The 21,575-nt window shown below is 38.0% G+C and overlaps 1 protein-coding gene across 1 annotated transcript; it reads right to left on the reverse strand.

The window, feature by feature from the left end:
- Positions 1-400: 400 nt before the first annotated feature.
- Positions 401-21,370, reverse strand: itga6a (integrin, alpha 6a). Its single transcript, XM_032530332.1, is given in 26 exon segments — positions 401-420; positions 909-1,082; positions 1,824-1,922; positions 2,011-2,118; positions 3,689-3,778; positions 3,885-4,052; positions 4,162-4,224; positions 4,226-4,265; positions 4,349-4,426; positions 4,508-4,525; positions 4,527-4,585; positions 4,678-4,764; positions 6,006-6,226; positions 8,287-8,368; positions 9,012-9,181; positions 9,263-9,324; positions 9,426-9,515; positions 9,598-9,725; positions 10,235-10,329; positions 10,412-10,605; positions 10,743-10,956; positions 11,541-11,672; positions 11,833-12,094; positions 12,206-12,285; positions 12,385-12,509; positions 21,060-21,370. Coding segments are annotated over 25 exon segments (3,015 nt in total). The 5' UTR covers positions 21,254-21,370; the 3' UTR covers positions 401-420; positions 909-926.
- Positions 21,371-21,575: the final 205 nt, after the last annotated feature.

A 21,575-nucleotide genomic window follows, 5' to 3' on the forward strand; every position in this document is an offset into this window, starting at 1 on the left:
TTATTTTTTTTTATCAAAAAATAAATATACAGTACAGTGTGCGGAAGTATTTAAATATATACAAAACTTAATAACAAAATAATACAGTGTAAAAATTCAAATACATGAACCCAACTAATTCCTGAAAGGAAAAGATCACTGATGTTCAACAAATAAAAAGAAAAAGTTCAGTGTGTTTGTGGCTTGAGGTCGTTTTAAAAAAAAAAATCAGGTTATACCTGACTGCATAAATCATTTTGAACACAAAGAAATAAGTTATGAGTAGCTCTCATCATCAACCCAAGTCGTCATCCACGGCTTTTTTTCAAATGAATCAAGCATAACTTTTCCATCGTTGTAGTCATGCGTTTCTTTTCTTATCCTCACTGCGTGGTAACGAGGGACGCTGTCCTCTTGTTTAGAGCGTTTGAAGAATCCACACTGAGAAGGGAGATTTCACACACATGCGTTATTGAAAAATGGATAAATGTGAGAAATATTCATGCACGCTGTAGACAACAAGAGGAAGGATTTGCTGGAATGTTAGCCATGCTTTGCCATTTTTAATGGGATGTTTCAAACTGCCAAGCAGTGAAAGCAGTGATGTCAGCGAAAGATCCTGCAGGGCAGAACAAAGACCGCAAAAAAGAAAAAAATATTAAGCCTGTTGGTAAAAGAAAAATATATTGATTTCTTGGCAAAATTCAGAGATGCATATTGCGTAAATATCATAAACTCTAACATTGTGTCAATTCAGTATTTATTTTATGTTGCATTTAGACTTGAAGGTTTTTGTGTTTCCTGTTTCATCAACTTAGTACAATATGCATCTGATTGAATTTTTCTGCATGAAGTCGGCTGATTTGGCCAGAAAGTGAGTTCATTAGTCACTGCAGTAATCACACTTCATGCTGACAGCTTGTTTTTACCGCTGTTCAGAGTATAAATCAGGCCTCAGCAGAGAGTTTCTCCTTGTCAGAGGGCTGAACATGGATCTCTGCCTTGTGATACGCAGCATCGTATTGGTCTTTTGATGCTCTCTTGAAGAAACCACACTGAAGGGGAGCAAGGGTGTAAAGGGGTTTTAAAAGATGACAAATAAATCAGTTATAATGGGCAATAGCCGTAGATAAAACCCCGGAAAAATGCTTTTTTTAAACTATACTTTCTGTAAGGCAGTGTTTGTTCAAAAATTTTTGGTATTATGGATAAAATTTAAAAATCACAAGTACAACTTCTTTTTTCACTTAATTTTTGAAAATCCTTCTTTTTTTGTTCCAAATTCATCACATTGGTTTTTAGTCTAGAAATGTCAAAAACGTATGGTTACCACAGCCCGAAGTGGGGCCCTCAAAATGCTTGTTTTAACAGTCCAAAGATGTTGTCTATATAAAGGTATTCACAAAAATGAAACAAAAATTAAAAACCTTTATTTTTAAACCTGTAACCACAATAAAAACAGGGAAGAATTCTTTTTTAAGTCATTTTTTTTAATTTATTTTCCCGAATACCCTTTTCTGATCTTGTCCCATAGGGGTTAAAGAGCTGTGTTTTATTCTCGTATTTATTCTTTTATTTAAACCGTATTGCCGAATATGAGTGTCATGAAGGTGTAACGTCCCTGAATCTCACCCTTTCCCAAACAGAAAACCATCAAAACCAAATCAAGAGCCCGAAGAAAAGCCACCCGTATATCCACCAGGAAAATCCCTGTGGGGGTACTGCCCTTCGGGAACCCCCCCCGGGACCTGCAATAAAACGCCAAAGCCAGGAAAACCAAGAGATGAGAAAGGATCAAGACAGTAAACAGTAAATAATTTGTTGATAGCTGTCGAGGTGCTCACATCAGTGTGAGGAGTTCTCAGGATCATGTTTTTAGCCTTTGTATGAAGGACGAGCGAGGCCTTCACAACAATGTGCAAATTTGAAATAGAGGCGTAATCCTGCGTGAAAGAAAAACAGCAGCTCAGGTAAGACAGTCATACCAAATCACAGACCAGACAAACAATTAAAATCCAATGTGTCAGTCACCTCAATAAAGGTTGAGTTCCAGAGACGAGACCTCAGCTTAACTGCTGTACCGTCCATGCCCTGTAGGGGGCACTTGAGCACCACACATTTGGTCTCACTGTCACACGTCTGGAGAGGAGAGCGTTCATTACATATCAAAGCAATCTATACTTTTACAAACAGTGATAGATGAAGTATCCCGATCCTAACACCACATTGTTAAAATACTTGCTTGATTGTTTGATTTGTAAAAAGTCTGAAAATAGGCTAATAGGCTACATGCTTGTCACAATAACCCACAGCCCAATAGCCCAAACCTTACAGCTGTTAGAAAGACATTTAAATAGTTTAAAGGAAAAGCAGCAAATCGAGACGCTAGATGCAAAACATGTTCGTCGAGCTTAAGTTGTTCACTTTCTAAGTTGTAAAACTGCAACACATTGAACAAAGGGTCACGGTAAAAGACACGGTCGTCATTCGAAGCCATTCCACAACAGGCACAGTTACTCTCCACGGCTGATAAAATGCAATGATATTACATATATGATATTATGTGTAGCAAGCGTCGACATTATTCCCGACATGTTTCTGTCTGCCAGCAGCTCGGCACACTGCTGTCCGTGCTGACCGTCGCCTGTTGGGACCATACACTGTAGCCGATATATTAACGGTCTATGGTCCGTTCCGTCTCTGGCTCTGACCACGGGGACAGAGACGGGACAGCACCAGCACCTCGCTTCAACGCAGCGTCATAACTCCTGAAAATAATATCCATCTAGCAAATGTATCTGCAGTCACCTCAACCTTCAAGCCTTGATGTTTCGCGGTGTTGGTGAATTCTTAAAAAACCACGCCACTAAATGTTGCGTTAAAGTGTGTTGTAACTCGCGTTACTGAGATTGTTAACGAGAATAATGTCACCGAAAGTGAATTAGTAATGCGTTCCATTACTGCGTTACAGCAAAAAGGAGTACGTTACTTTTGTAATGCGTTACTCCCAACAATGTTAATTATTAACTAATGGTAGTGAATGTTTAACTAATCATTCCTTAATGATTAACCACTCAATAGGATATCTCACTTTATCTCCAGTTAATCACAATGCTTAACCACTGGTAGTGAATGTGTAACTAATCATTTGTTAAGGAGTAACCACCACATAGTAGCCTACCAATGGTAGTGAATGCGTAACTAATCATTCATTACTCATTCATTTAATAGTAGCTAAGCATTCGTGCTTGAATCACAGTCATTACCAATGGTAGTGAATGCTTAACTTATCATTAGTTAATAATTAACCACCACTCAGTACCAATGGTAGTGAATGCTTAATTCATCATTCGTTACTCATTTATTTAACAGAAACAACCAGTCTGTTTAACAGTAACTAATCATTAGTGCTCGAATCACAGTCAATCAGTAACAACTCAGTAACTAACCATTCGTTACTTATTCATTACTTATTTGTTCCTCATTCGTTAATCATTAACCATCTACTTTTTTGTGTACTTTATTGTTAAGTGTTACCAAAAACCTTATATCTTTTAAGCTCCTTAATCTGAATGTTTAAAGTAACTAGTAAAAGTAGAAAGTGGCATTTAATGAAAATACCACTGAATACGTATCTAAAATTTGTACAGTTCTTGAGTAGATGTACCTTTGTTTCTAAACAAATGTGAATACATTCATGAAGACTCACCAAAACTTTTTTTTTGCCTGACAGGGAGGACATTGTGCCAACAGTTTTTCTTTCTCCAATTTCACGCTTTGTCCTGGACGCAGAAGTCTCCTGAAAGCACATTTCTTCTCATCAACTCAACGTGGAAGTAAGCAGACTTGTGGTCAATGCTCATTTCACTTTAAGGGCATTAGAATAAAGGTGGAAAAAATACTACCTGGATGTGTTTGAGAGAGTTGATTTCAGACTCGGGAGAGCAAAGGATGTCCTCCAGTCCTGTTGCAGTGACCTTTACCAGGTACAGAAGCCATTTACCGTCTTTGTTCCATTTGGGCCACTGAATGTGAAGTGAGGCCCTGACAGAAGACTTCCACAAGTTGTTTATCTGAAGGAGAAATCAATATCTCACAATTGCATAATACTAAGACTATTAATTATATGACAGTAGTGATTTAAAAATCATATATAGAAGCAGGTCAGATGAATACACTTACTCTGAATGTGTAAGTAATCAGACTTCCAATCTCTTCTTCTGTCTTCATTGCACTTTCTCCCTTTCACTACACCTCCAAAGGAAACCTGATTAGGGCTGGCTTCCCTGATGAAAACAAGCAAAAATATACATACTGTACGAGTCACTTTATATTTATCTGTAGTCAAACTATAGTTTAACACACTTACCCACTGATCGACAACGGCAATTCAACGATTACTTTAGCCTTCACTTTGACAGGAGCAATATTTTCTTGCACACTTGTTCTAAAAGAAGGAAGAAAATACACCAATGTGGTACAATAGTTTTATTTAAAAAAAAAAAAAGCATGTAGCAGCAGTTCTTACGTTTGGAGCTGCAGGTCGATCAATCTCTGTGGTGTCGAGAGCCATACCCACAGTGCTCAGGATGATGTAAAATATAGCCTAGTATTAAAAAAGGAAACAGAACAAAACATCTCTCACATTTGAACTCCAACAGCTAAGTGGCAGGATGAACATGTAAAACAAGTCTGTACCTTTGAATCTCTCTTGAAAGGATTCCCCAGCTCACAGTCTGCTTGAGAGCCGTTCTGATTGGCTGTACAGATAATCGGCTTTTCCATCTGAAAAAGAACATATTGTACTACTAATCATAACTTAATTAATATGTCAGAAAATAATTAGACTGTACAGTTTTGGCATATTGTTTTAAAACATTCTGACAATGGCAATGGCTGTCAATTGGCTGATTAATGTCAATCTATTGGATGCAAATATCCTAAAGACTTTGGTGACCCACTGACATTTCACTACCATTAGGTCAAAATGTTCATTGATCCAACAATATATTTGATGACATGATACTAAAACTTCAGACCAAATCAGTGTTTTTTGCTAAAACTGCAAACATGCATCACAGAAATCATGTGTCCTACATGCACTGACCTATATGCCAACAGTAGCATTTTAACATGCAACCGGTCCACATGGTAATGTTGTAAAAAAAAACGTTAAATATTTAAGTACTTAAGGTTCCTTTTAGTGGTCAAAAGGGGATTTTAAATATGCTTTGATTTTCAATTTCTATTTCATATAACAAAAAATAAAAATCACTAGAAAACAGAAATGTAAAAAGGATTGTTGTTTTTTTATATTCTGAGACTGGATGTTGTCATTTCCAAGGCAACAGCGCCAGTGTACCAGTGTTGCTTTCACCACAGGCTAAAATGGCTCTGGATTCCGACTCTTACGTAATTTTAGACATGGCGACAAAAAGGCCTGTCACGGGCAGAAATCTCTGTGTGCATATCACAGGAAAGTGGGGGTGCAAGAGGATTTTCTGCAAGAAATGTGAGGAGAATTTGTGCTGAAAATGGCTCAAATTTGATGTGACCATGGACTGTACAGACTCAACTGACACAACGCTGTAGTTAGTAAGTTATATAATTATATATGTATATATAATTTCCATGTATTGTGACTCACTTTAATACCAACATGTAGGCCCGCCTGTCACTTAACTGGACACACAGGACACAGATCTTCATATTGGATTTAAGTGCCTTCTCTATTTTCTATTAATATTTGTATGGAGAATGTATGTTTTGTTTTTAAGTTGGTTATATAATATTGGTTGTATTATTGATAGTCAGTAGCAAATAGCAGATAGCAAAGTGCCATCTACAGTAAATTAATATTTTGTTGGTTTGGACATGAGGTCTCTGTGGTATGATGACAGGTTAATGTTTTTAGATGATGACTGTGTCTGTTTAATTTAATAGGTCTCCCATATGACATCATCAAAATCATCAAATATTAACATATATATACAACATATCATATATTTTCCCCTGGTCTTGTTTACCGTTGTTTGATGTGAGCGGACTCCAGAATATGACAGCGTCTCTGGGAAAGTCCCCACCAGCTTTGCTTCGTAAGCATCATCTTCATTCATGTTGTTGACTGTCACACGTAGAGCTAAGTCCTTCCTCTCATGATTTAGATGAAACACAGGACCGTTGTTCTTGCTGCAAATACAGAAAACAAAAAAAACTAAAAAATGACTCAATTGTGGGCTACGTCCAGCTGACACGGAGCAAATAAACATTCATGTAGGTAGAGCAGCAGTCATGTGTCTGGTGTATGCTTGGCTTTTCTGATGTAATGTGCTGGGCAGACTGAAACCCCTTTTGTAATTGGGCCCGATTCTACTTATTTCTTTTTAGTAGCTAAGCTTACCCGAGGAGGGAGCAGTTCATTTTCCCCATTTTACGAATAAAATAAAACATATTTGGGTTTTGTTTTTGGCAGGGCACCTTTTAAATTTTTGGGAAAGCCCCCGGGTGTACGAAAAAAAAGAGTTTTTTTTAATTCACCCCAAAGTGATTTTTATGGGTTTAAAATTAAAAAATTTGTTTTAAAGCGATTAAATTTAAGGGAATTAATGCAATATTCCTTTGATTTTTTTTTTAAAAAACAGTTTGGGATCACAATTTTTCCAAAAGGGTTTGGGGGTACCAAAAGGTTTCTTTGTTTGTTAAGTAAATTTTTTTAAATTCCCCTTTTCAGGTTACTTCCCACCCAAAATTTGCACTTTACATCCCTTTTTTACCCAGTTTACTGCAGAACATCCCCAAAAACCCCAAAAACCTTTCCCCAAAATTTTCTCCCCTGTACACCCTTTTGCCCCTTTCCCCCCCCCAAAATTTTAGCTTTTTCCGCAAGCCTTTTTGCCTTTAAAACCCAAATTCAATTGGGGGGCCTTCCTGTCTTTGTCGCTTTGGCCCCCCCTTTTTTTAAAAACCCCCGGGGGGGGGTTTTTTTTTTTTTCCTTTTGTGGGTTTTTTGGGGGTTTTCCCCCCCCTTTTTTTTTTGGGGGGGGCCCCCCCCTTTAAAGTCCTTTTTAAAAAAATTTTTTTTTTTTTTTTTTTTTTTTTTTTTTTTCCGGGTTTTTTGGAAAAACCCCCCCCCTTTTTTGGGCCTTTTTTAAAAATTTTTTTTTTCCCCCCCTAAACCCCCCAAAATTTTTCCCCTTTTGGGGGCCAAAAAAATTTTTCCCCCCTTGGGGTTAAATTTTTTGGTTTTTTTTTTTTTCCCTTTTTTTTTTTTTTTTTCCCCCCCTTTTTTTTTTTTTTTCCCCAAAAAGGGGGTTTTTTTTTTCCCGGGCCCCCTTTCCCCAAAATTTTTTTGGGAAAAGGAAAAATTTTTTTTTAAAATTTTTTTGCCCAAAATTTTTTTTTTGGGGGGAAAAATTTTTTTTTGGGGGGGGGGGTTGGGGTTTCCTTTTTTTTTTTTTTTTCCCCCAAAAAATTTCCCCCCCCCCCTTTTGGGGAAAACCAAAACCCCCCTTTTTTTCCCCCCCCCTTTTCCCCAATTTCCCTTTTTCCCCTTTTTTTTTTTTTTTGGCCCTTTTTAAAAAAAAACCCTTTTAAACCCCCCTTTTTTTTTCCCCAAATTTTAAACCCCCGGGGTTTGGGGAGCCCTTTTTTTTTTTTCTTTCCCCCTTTTTTTGGGGAAAAAAATTTGGTTTTGGGGGGGGGTTTTTTTTTAAAAAAAATTTTAAAACCCCCTTTTTTTTTTTTTAAAAAAAATTTTTTAAAATTTTTTTTTTTTTTTTAACCCCCCCCCCGGGGGAAAAACCCTTTTTGGGGGGGGTTTTTTTTTTTTTTTGTTTTTTTTTTGGGGGGGGGGTTTTTTTTTTTTAAAAAAAAATTTTAAAACCCAAGATTTTTTTTTGTTTAAATTTTTTTTGGCCCCCAAAAAAAAACCCCTTTTTTTAAAAAAACCCCCCAAAAAACTTTTAAATTGGGCCCAAAAAAAAAAACCCCCCCAAAGGTTTGGTTTTTAAAAAAAAAAATTTAAAATTTTAAAAAAAATTTTTCCCCAAAAAAAATTTTATTTTGGTTTTTCCCCCAAAAAAAACCCAAAGGGCCCCCTTTTTTTTCCCTTTTTTAAAATTTTTTTTTTTTTTTTTGGGGGGGGCCCCGGGGAAAAATTTTGTTTAAAATTTTTTTTCCCCCAAAAAAAAAGGGAAAAGGGGTTTTTTTGGGGGGAAAAAAAAAAAGGGGGGGGGGGCTTTTTAAAAAACCCCCAAAAAAAATTTTTTTTTTTTCCTTTTGGGGAAAAAAAAATTTTTTTAAAAGAAGGCCTCGTCTTCTGTCGCTTAGCACCGGCAATTTCTGCAGACACCTCGATGGGAATGCTGCGCATCTTGTCCTTAATGTTGTCCTGGTCAGAAACAGCCACCATAGTAGAAGCATAACATTAACTTCTACATGGGTTTAATGATACAGCAGTCATAACTACTATCTTGAGACAATTATTGAGAATATCAAATATAATAAATAATAAATACAAAACAATTTGAGAATATTGTGGCTTTTACCGTCACTGCATACATACTGACTACCCAACGTTCACTGCAGCAGATGTAGCAAAAATGCTGTGTGTGTGTGTGTGTGTGTGTGTGTGTGTGTGTGTGTGTGTGTGTGTGTGAATTATACGATTTTAGATGTAATGTAAGGCTGTAATGATTTTTTTTTATAATTGACATTAATTGATTACTCTTTTGGTCTCTAAGTGTCAGAAAATAATGCACGTTTTTTCTAAAGAACTAAATCCACAGCCAAAACTCAAAGATATTTAATTCACGATCACATTAGGAAAAACAATAAATCCTTACAACTATGGCAGCAGATAATGTTTGCGATTTTAACTTAAATAAAATATCTGTGATTAATTATCAGTTATTAAAATAGTAGATGATTATTTTTTTCTTGATCAACTAATGGTGTAAAGAAGGACTTGCTATTTATGTTCTTGCAAATATATCCTGCAAATGTGATTTAACTATGTGGCAGACATGTTTTACCTTCAGTTTGGCTGTTATCTTGATGCATGTTTTTTGGTTTTGGCCACGGAGTTCCAAGGTGCCGTTAAACTGGTAGTCTGTTTCAATGCGGGATTTGTTCAGGAACGTCACTCTGGCAGGAAGCCCCTGTTTCCTGCGATCGCCATCCGCCTCGAGAGAGTAGCCGACAGCTGCAGTGAAGAGGAAAGCATGTGTAAAAACAACTTAACAAATCTTGGATTTGTAAACTTTTTTTTTACCGTTTCACTTACTTAGTCTTGGGTTGTAAGATTCAGGGTTTGCTTTATAGGTGAAGCACGCGTCCACTGCAAAGCTATGGATAGGACATGGAATTTTTTTTTATTATTATTTTAATCCTAACAGAAAGTTTTGATCATGAGGTGTGTTGAAATGTAAGAACATTAGGAAACCTACCAAATGCTGTTACCACAGGTTTTAACTGTAAGGTTAATTTCCTTTGGAGATATTTTGATATCTTTCCTGATGCTAATGACTGTCCGTGCCCTGAAAGAAAGGTTGTTAAATGAAATTGTGGTACAAATCAGTACAATTTAGTTTAAATGTACTTATAATGTGTAATTATTACCTGTAGATTAGAGCGGTGTCCGACAGAGAACCAACAGCCACGTCTGGATAAGAGTTACTGTCCAAGTCCATGTTCCCTGCCAGAGAATATCCAAAGAGTCGCATGTTGTGCTCTTTTCCTGAAAGGATCTGTAATAAAGGAGGAATAATTCAAGAACCGGCACTGACAAATTCTCCAATTTCAAAAGGGGTCCCTCGGTGATTTACAATCTGTTGTTAATAGGAAAATATTAGGTCTGTCACCTCTTAGTCGATTAGTCGACTAATCTGTGGTTTTGGTCTTAGTCAACAAAGATTTCTTTAGTTGATAAGTAATGTTTTATGCTTATTCATGCTTAATTACTCATTTCCAAGAAACTTATGAGCACATTTCTGGTGAACAAAAGATTTAAAGTGGTGCTTTTGCAGGATTAATTGTGTAGAAACTCAGTTTTACAGATGATTAATTAACTACATTTATATTGTGCTTGTCTAGTCTTAACCACCTCTCAAAGTGCAAAGCTCTGTCGATTGCATCAACTAATCGATTAGTCGACAAAATCATAAAAGTGTTAGTCAACTAAGAATTTCTTTAGACGAGGACAGCCCTAAAAAAAATCAATTACATCCACTTCAAAAAAAAGGTTCACAAAACCGACCTGTGCAGGGCTGGTTTTGATTCCTTGTGCAGAACCGTGATAAATGTAGACTTTTCCTGCACTGCCGTCATCATAGGGAGCTCCGATGGCAATGTCTGTATGAGAAAGAAACAAGTTTAAGTGACACAGACTGATCCGAAAAACTTCTAAAAAGCTACAAAATGACAGCTAAATGACCTTCATATGTGTCTTGATTGATGTCTCCAATGTTCTCCACTGCCAGTCCAAACATGGAGTCCTTGGTCCCGTTTAGACGGACAGGAGTGATTCTTTCCCACCTTCCTGCCTGGTTAATGTAGACGTAAACAGCTCCTCCGATGTCTCTGTCCTTCATGTAGAACTGAGGGGCTCCTACAACTATGTCTTGCCATCTAGATCAGAGAGCATAGGTAAATATTTAATATTGCACAGATTATGAAACCAAAACCGAAAGTCCACTGTGAATGAAAGGTTGAAAAACATAGTAAATAAGTCTGTATACTTAAGCAAAATAAACAATGTTTCATACCCATCACCGTTCAGGTCAACCACAGCCAGGTCGTATCCAAAGGAGGAGGCGAGTCCTGGCCCGTATAGAGTGTGTTCCACCAAAAGTCTGGCGGAGGCCTCGTTCTCTTTCTTCAGCAGGACCACGGCTCCACTGTGATTGGCTCTGGGTGCTCCAGCCACCACCGTCAGGCCACGACTCCTGGTGATGCTGTGTCCCGAATCGAGGGAGAATCCTAGAGATGTTGTAGGATGTAAATGCCTTTATGTTGAAGAACAGGCTTTTTTTCTCCCTAATTTTGAATAGTGAGTGCCCCTGTTTTGATGTCCCCAGTGCTACCTCCCATTGTTGGACTGGTGAGGGTGCAGAGAACCTTTTGTCTCCGCTCAGCCCTTTCTTTACACCTGCTTTAACACTTGCACAGACCCCCAGTGTCCTCCCATCTCCATGCAGTTGCCCTGACCAACCAGTAGCTGGAGCTGCTAGTGCAGCAACCAGGACAATATCTTTCTCAGCTTCTACAAACACTGCATATTATGTTTACTGTAGCATCTCCAAAACGTTTTGTGTCATGCCTGTATTTCATGCCTTTTTCAGACGGACAGTAGAGAGATAACAACAAACAAGTTAGAACGAGAAAAGAGGAGTGAAATACAGCAAATCACACTAATCTAGAAAATATATTAGTAAAACACTCATGTTCAAATTTGTAAGCAATGCTATGACCTAAAGAGAAAGTAACTACTGTACATCCTTGTACCAACAGGATACAAGTTATCCACAAATATAGATACATCTGTTTTGTGGGTAGTCACCCACCGAGGTAGCTGTTGGCAGGTACAGGAACAAACTCTGGGTTGAAGAGATGGTCGTCTCTAACTTCATATGGGCCGTCATCATACACTCCCATCTCTAGCAAAGTGTTGTTCTTTTGCTCCACTCGTACAACGCCTGCAGAAATGTTTATTTTAGAATATAAAAGTACAAACACTGCATTACTTAGTTTAACAGAATGAGAAACGTGGTTCTGCCAGTAAATTGTGTGTGTGTTGTGTGGTGTGTGTGTGTGTGTGTGTGTGTGTGTGTGTTGTGTGGGTGGTTAGTTCCTGACCTTTCCAGTTATAAGCGCCTGGTGCTCCAAACACCACATAATGGTAGTCTTTGGTGAAGGTGGCAGCCAAACCCTGCTGGCAAGATCCAAACATCTCATGACCTCTGGCTCTGCCCTCGCAGAATTTCCAGTTACCTCCATCCTCATCAGAGGACAAGTCAATGGACAGGTCCTGACTCAGGACATAACAGCGCCCAATGATGTCCCGGGACTCTTGAGGGGTGTTCACGAACAAGCGCCTCTGATAGCGATGAGCACAAGTCTGGATTTACAAAACACAGCTGAGTATAAGTTCATAACTTAATAACAGATAGGACTACACCAGGACTGGGGGTTAATGGAAACAATGGTTCAGACACTCAGTTTGACTCACCACAATCTTTCCCCCAGGTCCCTGGCTCTGAACCGTCACCCCCATCCACTGATTCTCCTTGTTCTCAACAAGTACGTCCTCTTTCAGAATTTAGCAACACAAGACAAATATGTGAGCATTTATATTCATTCTTGACCTTTGGATGGACACAGTACAGTAAATGCAGACAGATAACTCACCTTTACTATCAAATTCAATGCGCTCACAATGATTGGATTGTGTGATTTCACACTTATAAAGGCCTCCTGTAATGTTTGCTGTCTGTTTTCCCAAAGCTCTTGCTCTGGGTGCACCAATCAACAGCCTGAAGAAAAAGAAAAGAAAAAAAATATAATCAAACTATTATTTTCTGAAGCGTTACAAGATTTAGTAGTTTAGATTTAGTTTAGGAGTACTGAGATTTACTTTAGAAGTACTGAGATTTAATTTTGACTTGCAACTTGTCATAACCTTCACAAGCGACACCTTCAGTAAGACATTTTCTACATTTCTAAGATGTTGGATTTAGTACATGTATGTGAGAAGATCAACAGTGACTGTGACATTGGTGACATTTCTTGTATTAAAAAAAAGGAAGGAAGAAAAGAAAGGAAATTGGTTTAACTTGCTTCATTTCTCAGTTTGACTGTCAAGTTGAAAAAAACACTGTCAAAAAAGTTTAGAAAACAACCCATTGACAGTTAAAGCTATCATTTGTTCCAGATTAACATTTCTTTCTATTAAATTGCATGTACTTGCGCTGCAATTATCTCTAAAACTTTGATTGTACATATAATGTATATATAATTTTGAAACAGTTGGTTAACAGAATTATATGCGTGTCACAAATCCATACTACCTACTAATTCTAAGCAAGTTTTTAGTATAGTAGTACAGTAGTGTTCACAGTGTTGATGGACACTGCATGTTGCACGCATTGCATGATTTCCGGATGATTTTGTTAATTTCCAGATGATTTTTTCTAATATCTGCTAAAACAGTATGACAGTATACAGTATGTAGTTTATAGAATACATTTCAGAAGGACAGCAGAGAGTCACTCTGGCTCAGTGCAGCTAAATGCTAATGTCAGGCTCACTGTGACAATGCTAACAGGCTCAGGTTTAGCAGGTATAATATTCACCATTTTATTTTAGTGTGTTAGTATGCTAAACAGGATAATGTCCTGGACAAAATGTACATTAAAAGAAAAGATTTTAAAAATGATTATGACTTTCTGGTGTCACCTCTGTTAGGGTTAGGGTTAGGGTTAGGGGTTAGGGGTTAGGGTTAGGTGGTTTGGGGGTTAGGGTTAGGGTTAGGGGTTAGGGGTTAGGGTTAGGGTTGGGTTAGGGGGTTAGGGTTAGGGTTAGGGGTTAGGGGTTAGGTGTTAGGGGGTTAGGTATTGAAAAGTTATCTCGATGATCCCCCCCGCTTCGTCCGACGACTGGGCAGTTAGATAGGGGATCAAAGGCAGGTGCACGGGCCGGCGCACGTCAGTATGAACTTACAATTCCTACAATGTCCTCTACCATATTCTCTAGTTTTGTTTTTAGAGGACATGACTAAACCGGGAAACAGATTAACCCTTCACTGCAGCCGAGCTGACAGTGTCCCAGATAATCAGTATCCTTTGGTTGGTAGTAGTGGAAGTTTTGTTTTGTGAAAGACATGAATAAACTGGAGAACAGATAAACTCTTCACGAGCTGACAGTGTCCCAGATACTCTGCATCCTTATTTGTTTCCCATGTTGGGGTGTTGGGTTTGACCTTTTCTTGTTTAATTTAGGAAGTTTTTGTACCACATGTCTGGGTTAAGGTTGTATTTTAGGTGGTATGGTTGTAGCCTGTTTGGGCTTAATGACATTAAGCTGTTTTTCTACATGATTTGATTTGATTTATTTTATTTTCACAACAAAAACATTAAAACAGTATTATATGTTTCACCAAAAAGATGTGATGGACGATTGCCGAAAGACCTTCAAGGGGCTTAATAAGTGGCAATCTCCATAGAAACAATTACATTTAACAATTTAAAAACAATTTATATGTTATTATGTTAAAAAAAAACAAAAAAAACAATTTCTTTGTATAAAACGACTTAAAAATACATGTAGAGGACAAACCCAAATGGAAAATTCAGACAACTTAGCAGCAACAATTTGACTCTCAATTGAAACTGTTCTTTAGAAAGCTCAATGAGTAAAGTGGGAAGACGAGTAGAGAGGCCTAATAAGACAACTACTACGAGTAGGATGCTGATGAAATTTATTGTTAAAAGTATAAGTATTACAAAGGTGCTTGGGAAATAACTTTTTTATCGAGCTATAAACAAATAAAGCAATTTGAAGTTGATTCACTTGATAAACACTAAGAATACTTGCATGGGCAAACAATGACTCAGAGGGGTGTCTACAATTAACACAAAATATTATTCTTAAAGCTCGCTTCTGAAGTCGAAAAATAGATTCCAGTTTAGTTGGGTCATTGGGTTGGGTGTCTTTGGTTAATGCACATATCGCATATTTCATAGGAATCGTGATTTAGCATGTTTAGCCTTTGGAAATTTGATTGCGTACAAAGAGCAGTTGTGTTGTGTGGAAAATACAAAACTTCGGTACAGGACAGTAGACTATTGTACTATCATTCTGCGGAGAACAAAGAAGCAGTGAGGCAAACTATTTCAACCATGTTTAGTTCAATCATAGCTCACTGACCACATCTTTTCCTGCTAAATCCAGAGTCTCAACAATGTGTTTCAAGGGTGACATGAGCTACTGGGACGATCAACACTTTTCTTTTACATATCGACAGTACTAGATAGTCACAAATCAGAGAAATCGCAGTTGTGCTTTCTCTTTGGGCATTACCACATGCATTTCTTACTGCAAATGAACATAACCTGTACCCATAGATTTGTAAGTTTTAAAATAAGCATTGCATCTCGACAACTCTGAAATGTGGTGTCAACGTGCTGACAGCATTTGTAAGCTTTTACAACTTTCAAACAACTAGCAAGCTGAGGCAGACAAAGAAAACCAAAACTGGTCATATTCTCTTTGGCAGACTGCATAGAAAAGACTGAGAAATCAACAGAGAATTTTCCTTCAAAGAATAAAAGTCCACTAATCTTGGTGATGAAGTAATATCCTTTTATGTAAGACTACATTTCTTAGGTCACAACTTTATTCATAGTTTTGTAGTTAACCTCTGAGTTGCTACATCTTGTCAATCTTGTCAGCAATTGACGGTTAGCTAATCGTCTAATAGCTTTGGTTACGTCTCATACTTTCTGTTCTTGCATGGCATATACACAATTTACATTGATAATGGAGACAAGTTTGCCACTTATATATATCACTGGCCCCTTTTATTTTAGACAGAAAACCCCCAAACGCAGGCTTCCAATGTTTAGCTGGTGGCTGAAATTATCAGCTGTAGCCAATTAAGTAATTTAGCTTTGAGGTGGTTAAAATTGTTGTCTGTAGATGACTTTTTCATGTTTTCTGCTTTTGTTTTGAATAAATAAGAAAGTGACATACTGAACCTGCATTGCGGCACTCCATGAATATTATGATTCTGATTATTATTATTATTATTATTATGAATTGAAGAAACCTTGTGTCATGACTGTGTGTGTGTGTGTGTGTGTGTGTGTGTGTGTGTGTGTGTGTGTGTGTGTGTGTGTGTGTGTGCCTTAAATATTAACACACTTCTGACCTGACAAACTTAAAGTGACTCGCAATGTTCTTTTAGGGACTTTGAGACTCGGCTTGATTTGGAATTGCACCAAAAGACTTAAAACTGACATCACACTATTGGATCAGTAAGGACTTGTTAGTCTGAATAAATTTTTCCAACCTAAAAAATATGCCTAATAAGGCTAAGTAGGATTTGTCATACTAAAGTATGATATAATTTGTATTTGCCAAAACTACTGAAATAAGAGTTTTTATCTTTGTTTGAAATAGATTGGACATGATTTGTATCACAATGGGTAAGCTGCACCATCACGTGCGAGTTGACCAACCTTCTTATTGTGTAGGACTTTTCTTAAAGGAGAGAGAGGAAATCCTCTCCAACCCTTTTCTCCTCCCTGCGACTCTGCAGTTCCCTCGGTAACCTATTGATCTGTGGGACGGCCCTGTGGCTCTTCATTTGTTAAACAAGGACTCTCCTGAGGAGGTCTGATGTTAGACTGACGACCAAACTGCAAACCCTCTTCTCAAACAAAGCCCAGTGAAATGCAAATACAAACAAGAGTCTTTACAAAGTTTGATTCAGTTTGAAATTTCAGCTTCTGAGCCATGGTAGTTTAAGTTTAGTGCTACAAGAATCGCAGAACATTGACAACGTTGTTCTATAAATCTCATAATTTCCAACTAGGCCTGCGTGATTAATCGTTATAAAATTGCGATCTCGATCCACCCCTGTTCAAAATTTACCTTTTAAATAACTTTGAATTTTATTTAATTTTCTAATGTCTTTAATTCTCATTTTATTTTAAAAGCCGACTGCATCACAAACACTACTACTTTCTTCTGTGAGTTACTCTCTTCACTGAAGCCTCTATATTTACAGGCCTGTGGTGATGAGCAATGTGCTATAGGTGCCAAAAAAATGTGTGGTACTGCCAATTTGTTTTTGTTTTGTCATGGTTCATGTGTGCAATAAACATTACACTTCGTGAGAAAACAATCATGGCAAAGAATCCTGATATCAATTCTAAGTTAAAAAATCATTATTCATATTTTTCCCCAAATCATGCAGGCCTATTTCCAACACACCACTGCACACTACAGCCATAGAAAGACCTCAGAGTGGAACAATGACTTTACATAAGATTGCTTTAGATTTAGAGCAGCAATGAATAATTCATTAGTGGATCAACAGACAAGGAATCAGCAACAATTTGGATAATCAATTGTGACTTTACAGGCAAGAATGCCAAACATTTGCTTATTCCAGCTTTTCAAATGTCACGATGTGAGGCTTTTCTTTGTCAAATACAATGGTTAACAGAATATTTTTGGGTTTTGACTGTTGGTTGTATACAACAAGCTGTCAAAATAGATAGCCTTCGACTGTGGGAAATTTCAACAGGATCCACCAGCATCTTTATTGAAAATAATTGTTAGCTGCAGACTTATTTAGATTTTGCAGGTGTGTATGCAGGAACACACCACATTCATGAAGAGATAGGTGAAGGAAAACACCTCCAACATAACTGCCGAGCTACTCTGGAAAGTGACAGTTGTAGAATTTAGCAAGTAACTGAGGGATAACATTGACATTAACATGCAACACGCCCATCTAGCTGACACTAGTTTTTCAGTTTGGAAAAAGGCTAAATTCCGGAATTTTGTTCTCACTTTTGGCAGCAGAAATTAATGCAATTTTCGCTAGAGATGCTTATATAGACTCCTAGAATGTAGATTAGTCAGGAACATCATACTCAAACAAATCAAATCGTCTTGCCAAGAGCGAGATTCAATTAAGGCTGCAGACCGTATTCTTTACACTACAACTGCTACAGAGCCTGAATCCAGTATCAGCCAGGGTACAGTGTGAAACCACGTCCCATCATGCAGCGTGTCTTTCAGTGCAGTGTGAGTTTACATAGTGATCTCACTGGTGTTTGTTAACAGATGTGGCCCAGTGCTCTTACAGCTGTGCACTCAAAGCTACAAGAACTGCTGCAGCTGTTCTAACTTACAGTTTACACACACAGACTTCAAAACTAGCCCCATCTACCAGCCAAATGCCGGTAAAGTATGAAACTGGCTGGTAAATTTGCTTTACTCACTAGCCTAAAAAACAATGGTAATGTATTGAGTGGCTTGTAAAATTTGAACATTCACTAGCCATTTGGCTTGTGAACAAATTAGTAACTTTTGAACCCTGCACACATACACTTTGATGGCGCTGACTTTTGATTGGCTGGGTACACATCATAGAAGAAATCATAATTATTAACCACAGATAGAGCTTAACTTTAATAAAGAATAAAGTTTTAAACAAAGACTAAGTCCCGTCTTAATTGTTATTTTATATTACCATATTTTAAGCTACACAATCTCTTTCCAACTTCAGTGTGAAGTTTGACTGGAATGTCTTGACTGATGATTCACTGATGTGTTCAATCTATCGAGTTACAAGTGCACAGATGGTCGTGCATGTCCAGTCAAATGTCCTTTTTCTCTGGTTTCATTCAGAGGATGTTATATCCACATCATTAACCCAACACATTATTCATGCAAGAGACACCCAGTCGCCTCTTTGCAAGAAGCCACATTATGTTCATTCTCATGTTGAAATGTGGATCTCCTTGTTTCTTCCTGTCATCACAAACCAATGCAAGATGGAAGCCATAATAACAAAATTAACAATGTGAGAAGTTATGCTTTCAATGAATGAACCCATTCAAGGAGCAACATAAGTTGAATAACGTGCATATATGAATAACAAATCACTTTGATCACCAGAAGATTTGTTTTTTGATACAGTAAAGTGGGGAAGGTTTGGCTTTCAGCTCTGAAGGGATGAAAGGCCAGTTGGGGTTTGACATTAGAGAAATGTAATCTAATTAGTCACACGTGTTCCTCACCAAACATATTCTGCAGTTAAAAAGGACTCCTTTCTTTACATATGAGTTATTATAATCACACGAATGTATGCAGTGACAGCCAGTTGAGTTTTACAGCTGCCTGTGATCATCAGAAAGTCGTTGTTTAAGAACAAAAGAGATAGAGGCAGAGTGTGTGACTCATTGCCGGTTTCAATGTGCCTCACCTCTTTAAGTTAGGCAGGGCTGTTCATTACCTACTTCTGTGTGCTCTACTGAGCTTTCACTTGACTCGTCTGGTTGATAATCTCCGGAGCTAATAGGGCCGAGCAGGGGGAGCTGCTGTCCGTTGCATAGCATGTAAAGTGTTTCTTTACAGTAACATACTGTGAACTAGGATGTGAGAGAAAAACAATGTGGAGAATTATAACTAGGCTGCAACTAAAGATTGAATTCTGTTTAAGCATTTAATTGTCAGAAAAGCTAAAGCAATTAGTTCATTATTTATTAGTCAGAGAATCGTTTACTATAATAATCTTCAGTTAGGGTCAGAACCAGCTATTTTTTTTGGCCTTTTACTTGATAAACTGTTAGCAAATCTGTTGCAGATGAATTTCTTTTAATTGAATAATTACTGGTGCCTTCAATCACTTTTAAATCTTAAGCTAACCTAAGCAAATACCTAAAATAACTAACTGATGCAATAGCGTTTCTGTTTTCAGTTCTGTTCTAAGAAGCAGCTTTAATGCACATTGGCAGAATTTATTGTAGTATGTTTTCTAAAACTGGAGCAGCTTCCTCATAGATAAGAATGTAAGTAAGGTGAATCTTCACTCTTACTGGCTGAAAACCAACTATCAGGCCAGTGTCACATTTTGAGCTTGTTTGCCCAACAAATATGACTTTCACGCTCTTTACACTTGTCAACTCTGACAAATGTAAAAGTGACTATTTTTAAGATGCAAGCTTCTTTGTGCACAATAGAATCCTAATGTAAAAAACTACATTTTAAAGACAGTTTTGTATGACCAGTTCATTCACTACACAATGAGCTGCCTTTGCACAATAGTCAAAACACTAGTTAGATAACATTCCACAAATTAAGCCTAATCTGTGTGATCTTTGGGAAGTATATAAATCCTGTTATCAGGGCTTCTTAGCCATGCTTTGTGCTGCTGCAGGGCCCTATGCCCGCTAACCAGTGGATGACAAAGTAGCTCTCTTGCATGAAGCCTCATGCTGGTCGCAGGCTTGGACATGCCACCACTTCTCCTCATTTTACCCCCGTTATACTCTGGTGGCAGGTTGACCAGGCTCACTACACCACACTCATGTCTTTCCTGCCCCCTCAGGGCTGGCCAAAGGAAATTATTTACTGTTGTGTATACATAGCATAACCAGGAATCCTTGAAATGCTGCTTTACAATTTAACCGCCTTTTACTATTATTTCCCCACAAGCTTCATTTGTAGGCTACATATATTGATGTGAACATGAAATGTGCAAGCACCATTAGTGGGAAATCATTGATATTAACAGGAAAGGTCTACATGCAACACTTGCACAGAATACTTTACAAAGATTGTTACTACAAAAACAAGTTTAACCATCTATCTCTGGCTAAACCTAACCATCATTTTCATTTCAATAACATGTCAGAGAATAGTGAGTCCATGGTTCAAACTGACAAGTCTGATCAATATTCCAAAGATGTTCAATTTAAAATAAGCAACGCAGCAGATCATCACAAGCTACCCAGAGAATCCATTTTTGTCTTAACAACTTACCTAAAAGATCAATTGATTATCAAAATAGTATATGCATTAATAACTGATTAATCGACCAACAGTTCCAACTCTCCTCTTAGTGCTCCTTCAGCTGACCTACAGGCACATTTGCATCATAGTTAAAACCATTGTTTATTCAATTGTTGTCTTTAGGCTCCTTCCCATTTCATATTCAAAGCACCACAGGGATACTTCTATTGAAAAGTAGAACAAAACACGACAAGAAACACTACGGGCTTTGGTGCAGTTACAGTAACGTTTATAGCAATGCCTGACATCACAACCAGTGATGCACATCTGTTTATTAGTCTTGAAAAGGCATAATCCCTAAATGACCAAGATGTTTCCTGCCCAGGATACCCTTATTGTAGATAAAAGAAAAGTTAAGATTGACTTCTGTCAGTAGGCCTAGTCTATTTAAACTAAACCCGTCACGTCAGGTGCGCTTTTAAACAACAATCACAGGCAGATGAAAGCAAACGGAGCAGTAGAGATGTTGGCCTACAGTTAAACACAAAACTCACATTCTTTCATCCGGGTTGAGTTGCCTGTGCATGGCGAGGGAAAACCCGAACAGACTCCCCGGCTCTCCGTCTTTTCTGATGACATGACTGGTGTCAAGGTTGAAGGCGAGGACCAAAGTTGGCTCCAATAAATAGGAATAAAATAAAAGTAATACATAAACGGCAGAGGGTCCTCCATGCAGCAGTAGCAGCATTGCAGCGCTGTCCAGTAGTCCTAAATGAAGAGCCGCTGACCCCGATCAGCCCGGTGCCGTTTGACTGAAGGCTGTAGCTGCTTGTGTTCCCCGCCGGGCTCTGCGCTCCGGCTCCACAGCGCACCCTCCGGAGGACGAACAGAACTACTGCTGAGGGGAGTCGCCCAAGACTGTATGGCTGCAGCGTGGTAGAGGCTTTGGGTGGAGGTAGAGGACTGTCCCTTTTTTTCTCGTCAGACACAGGTTGAGAAACACTGTAGCAGCTTTTGATAAAATGAAAATCACCAAAAACGACGCTTATCCTCCTGACGCATGACAATTT

Source organism: Etheostoma spectabile, chromosome 11 (genome assembly GCF_008692095.1).
Source record: "Etheostoma spectabile isolate EspeVRDwgs_2016 chromosome 11, UIUC_Espe_1.0, whole genome shotgun sequence".
NCBI classification, from domain to species: Eukaryota; Metazoa; Chordata; class Actinopteri; order Perciformes; family Percidae; genus Etheostoma; species Etheostoma spectabile.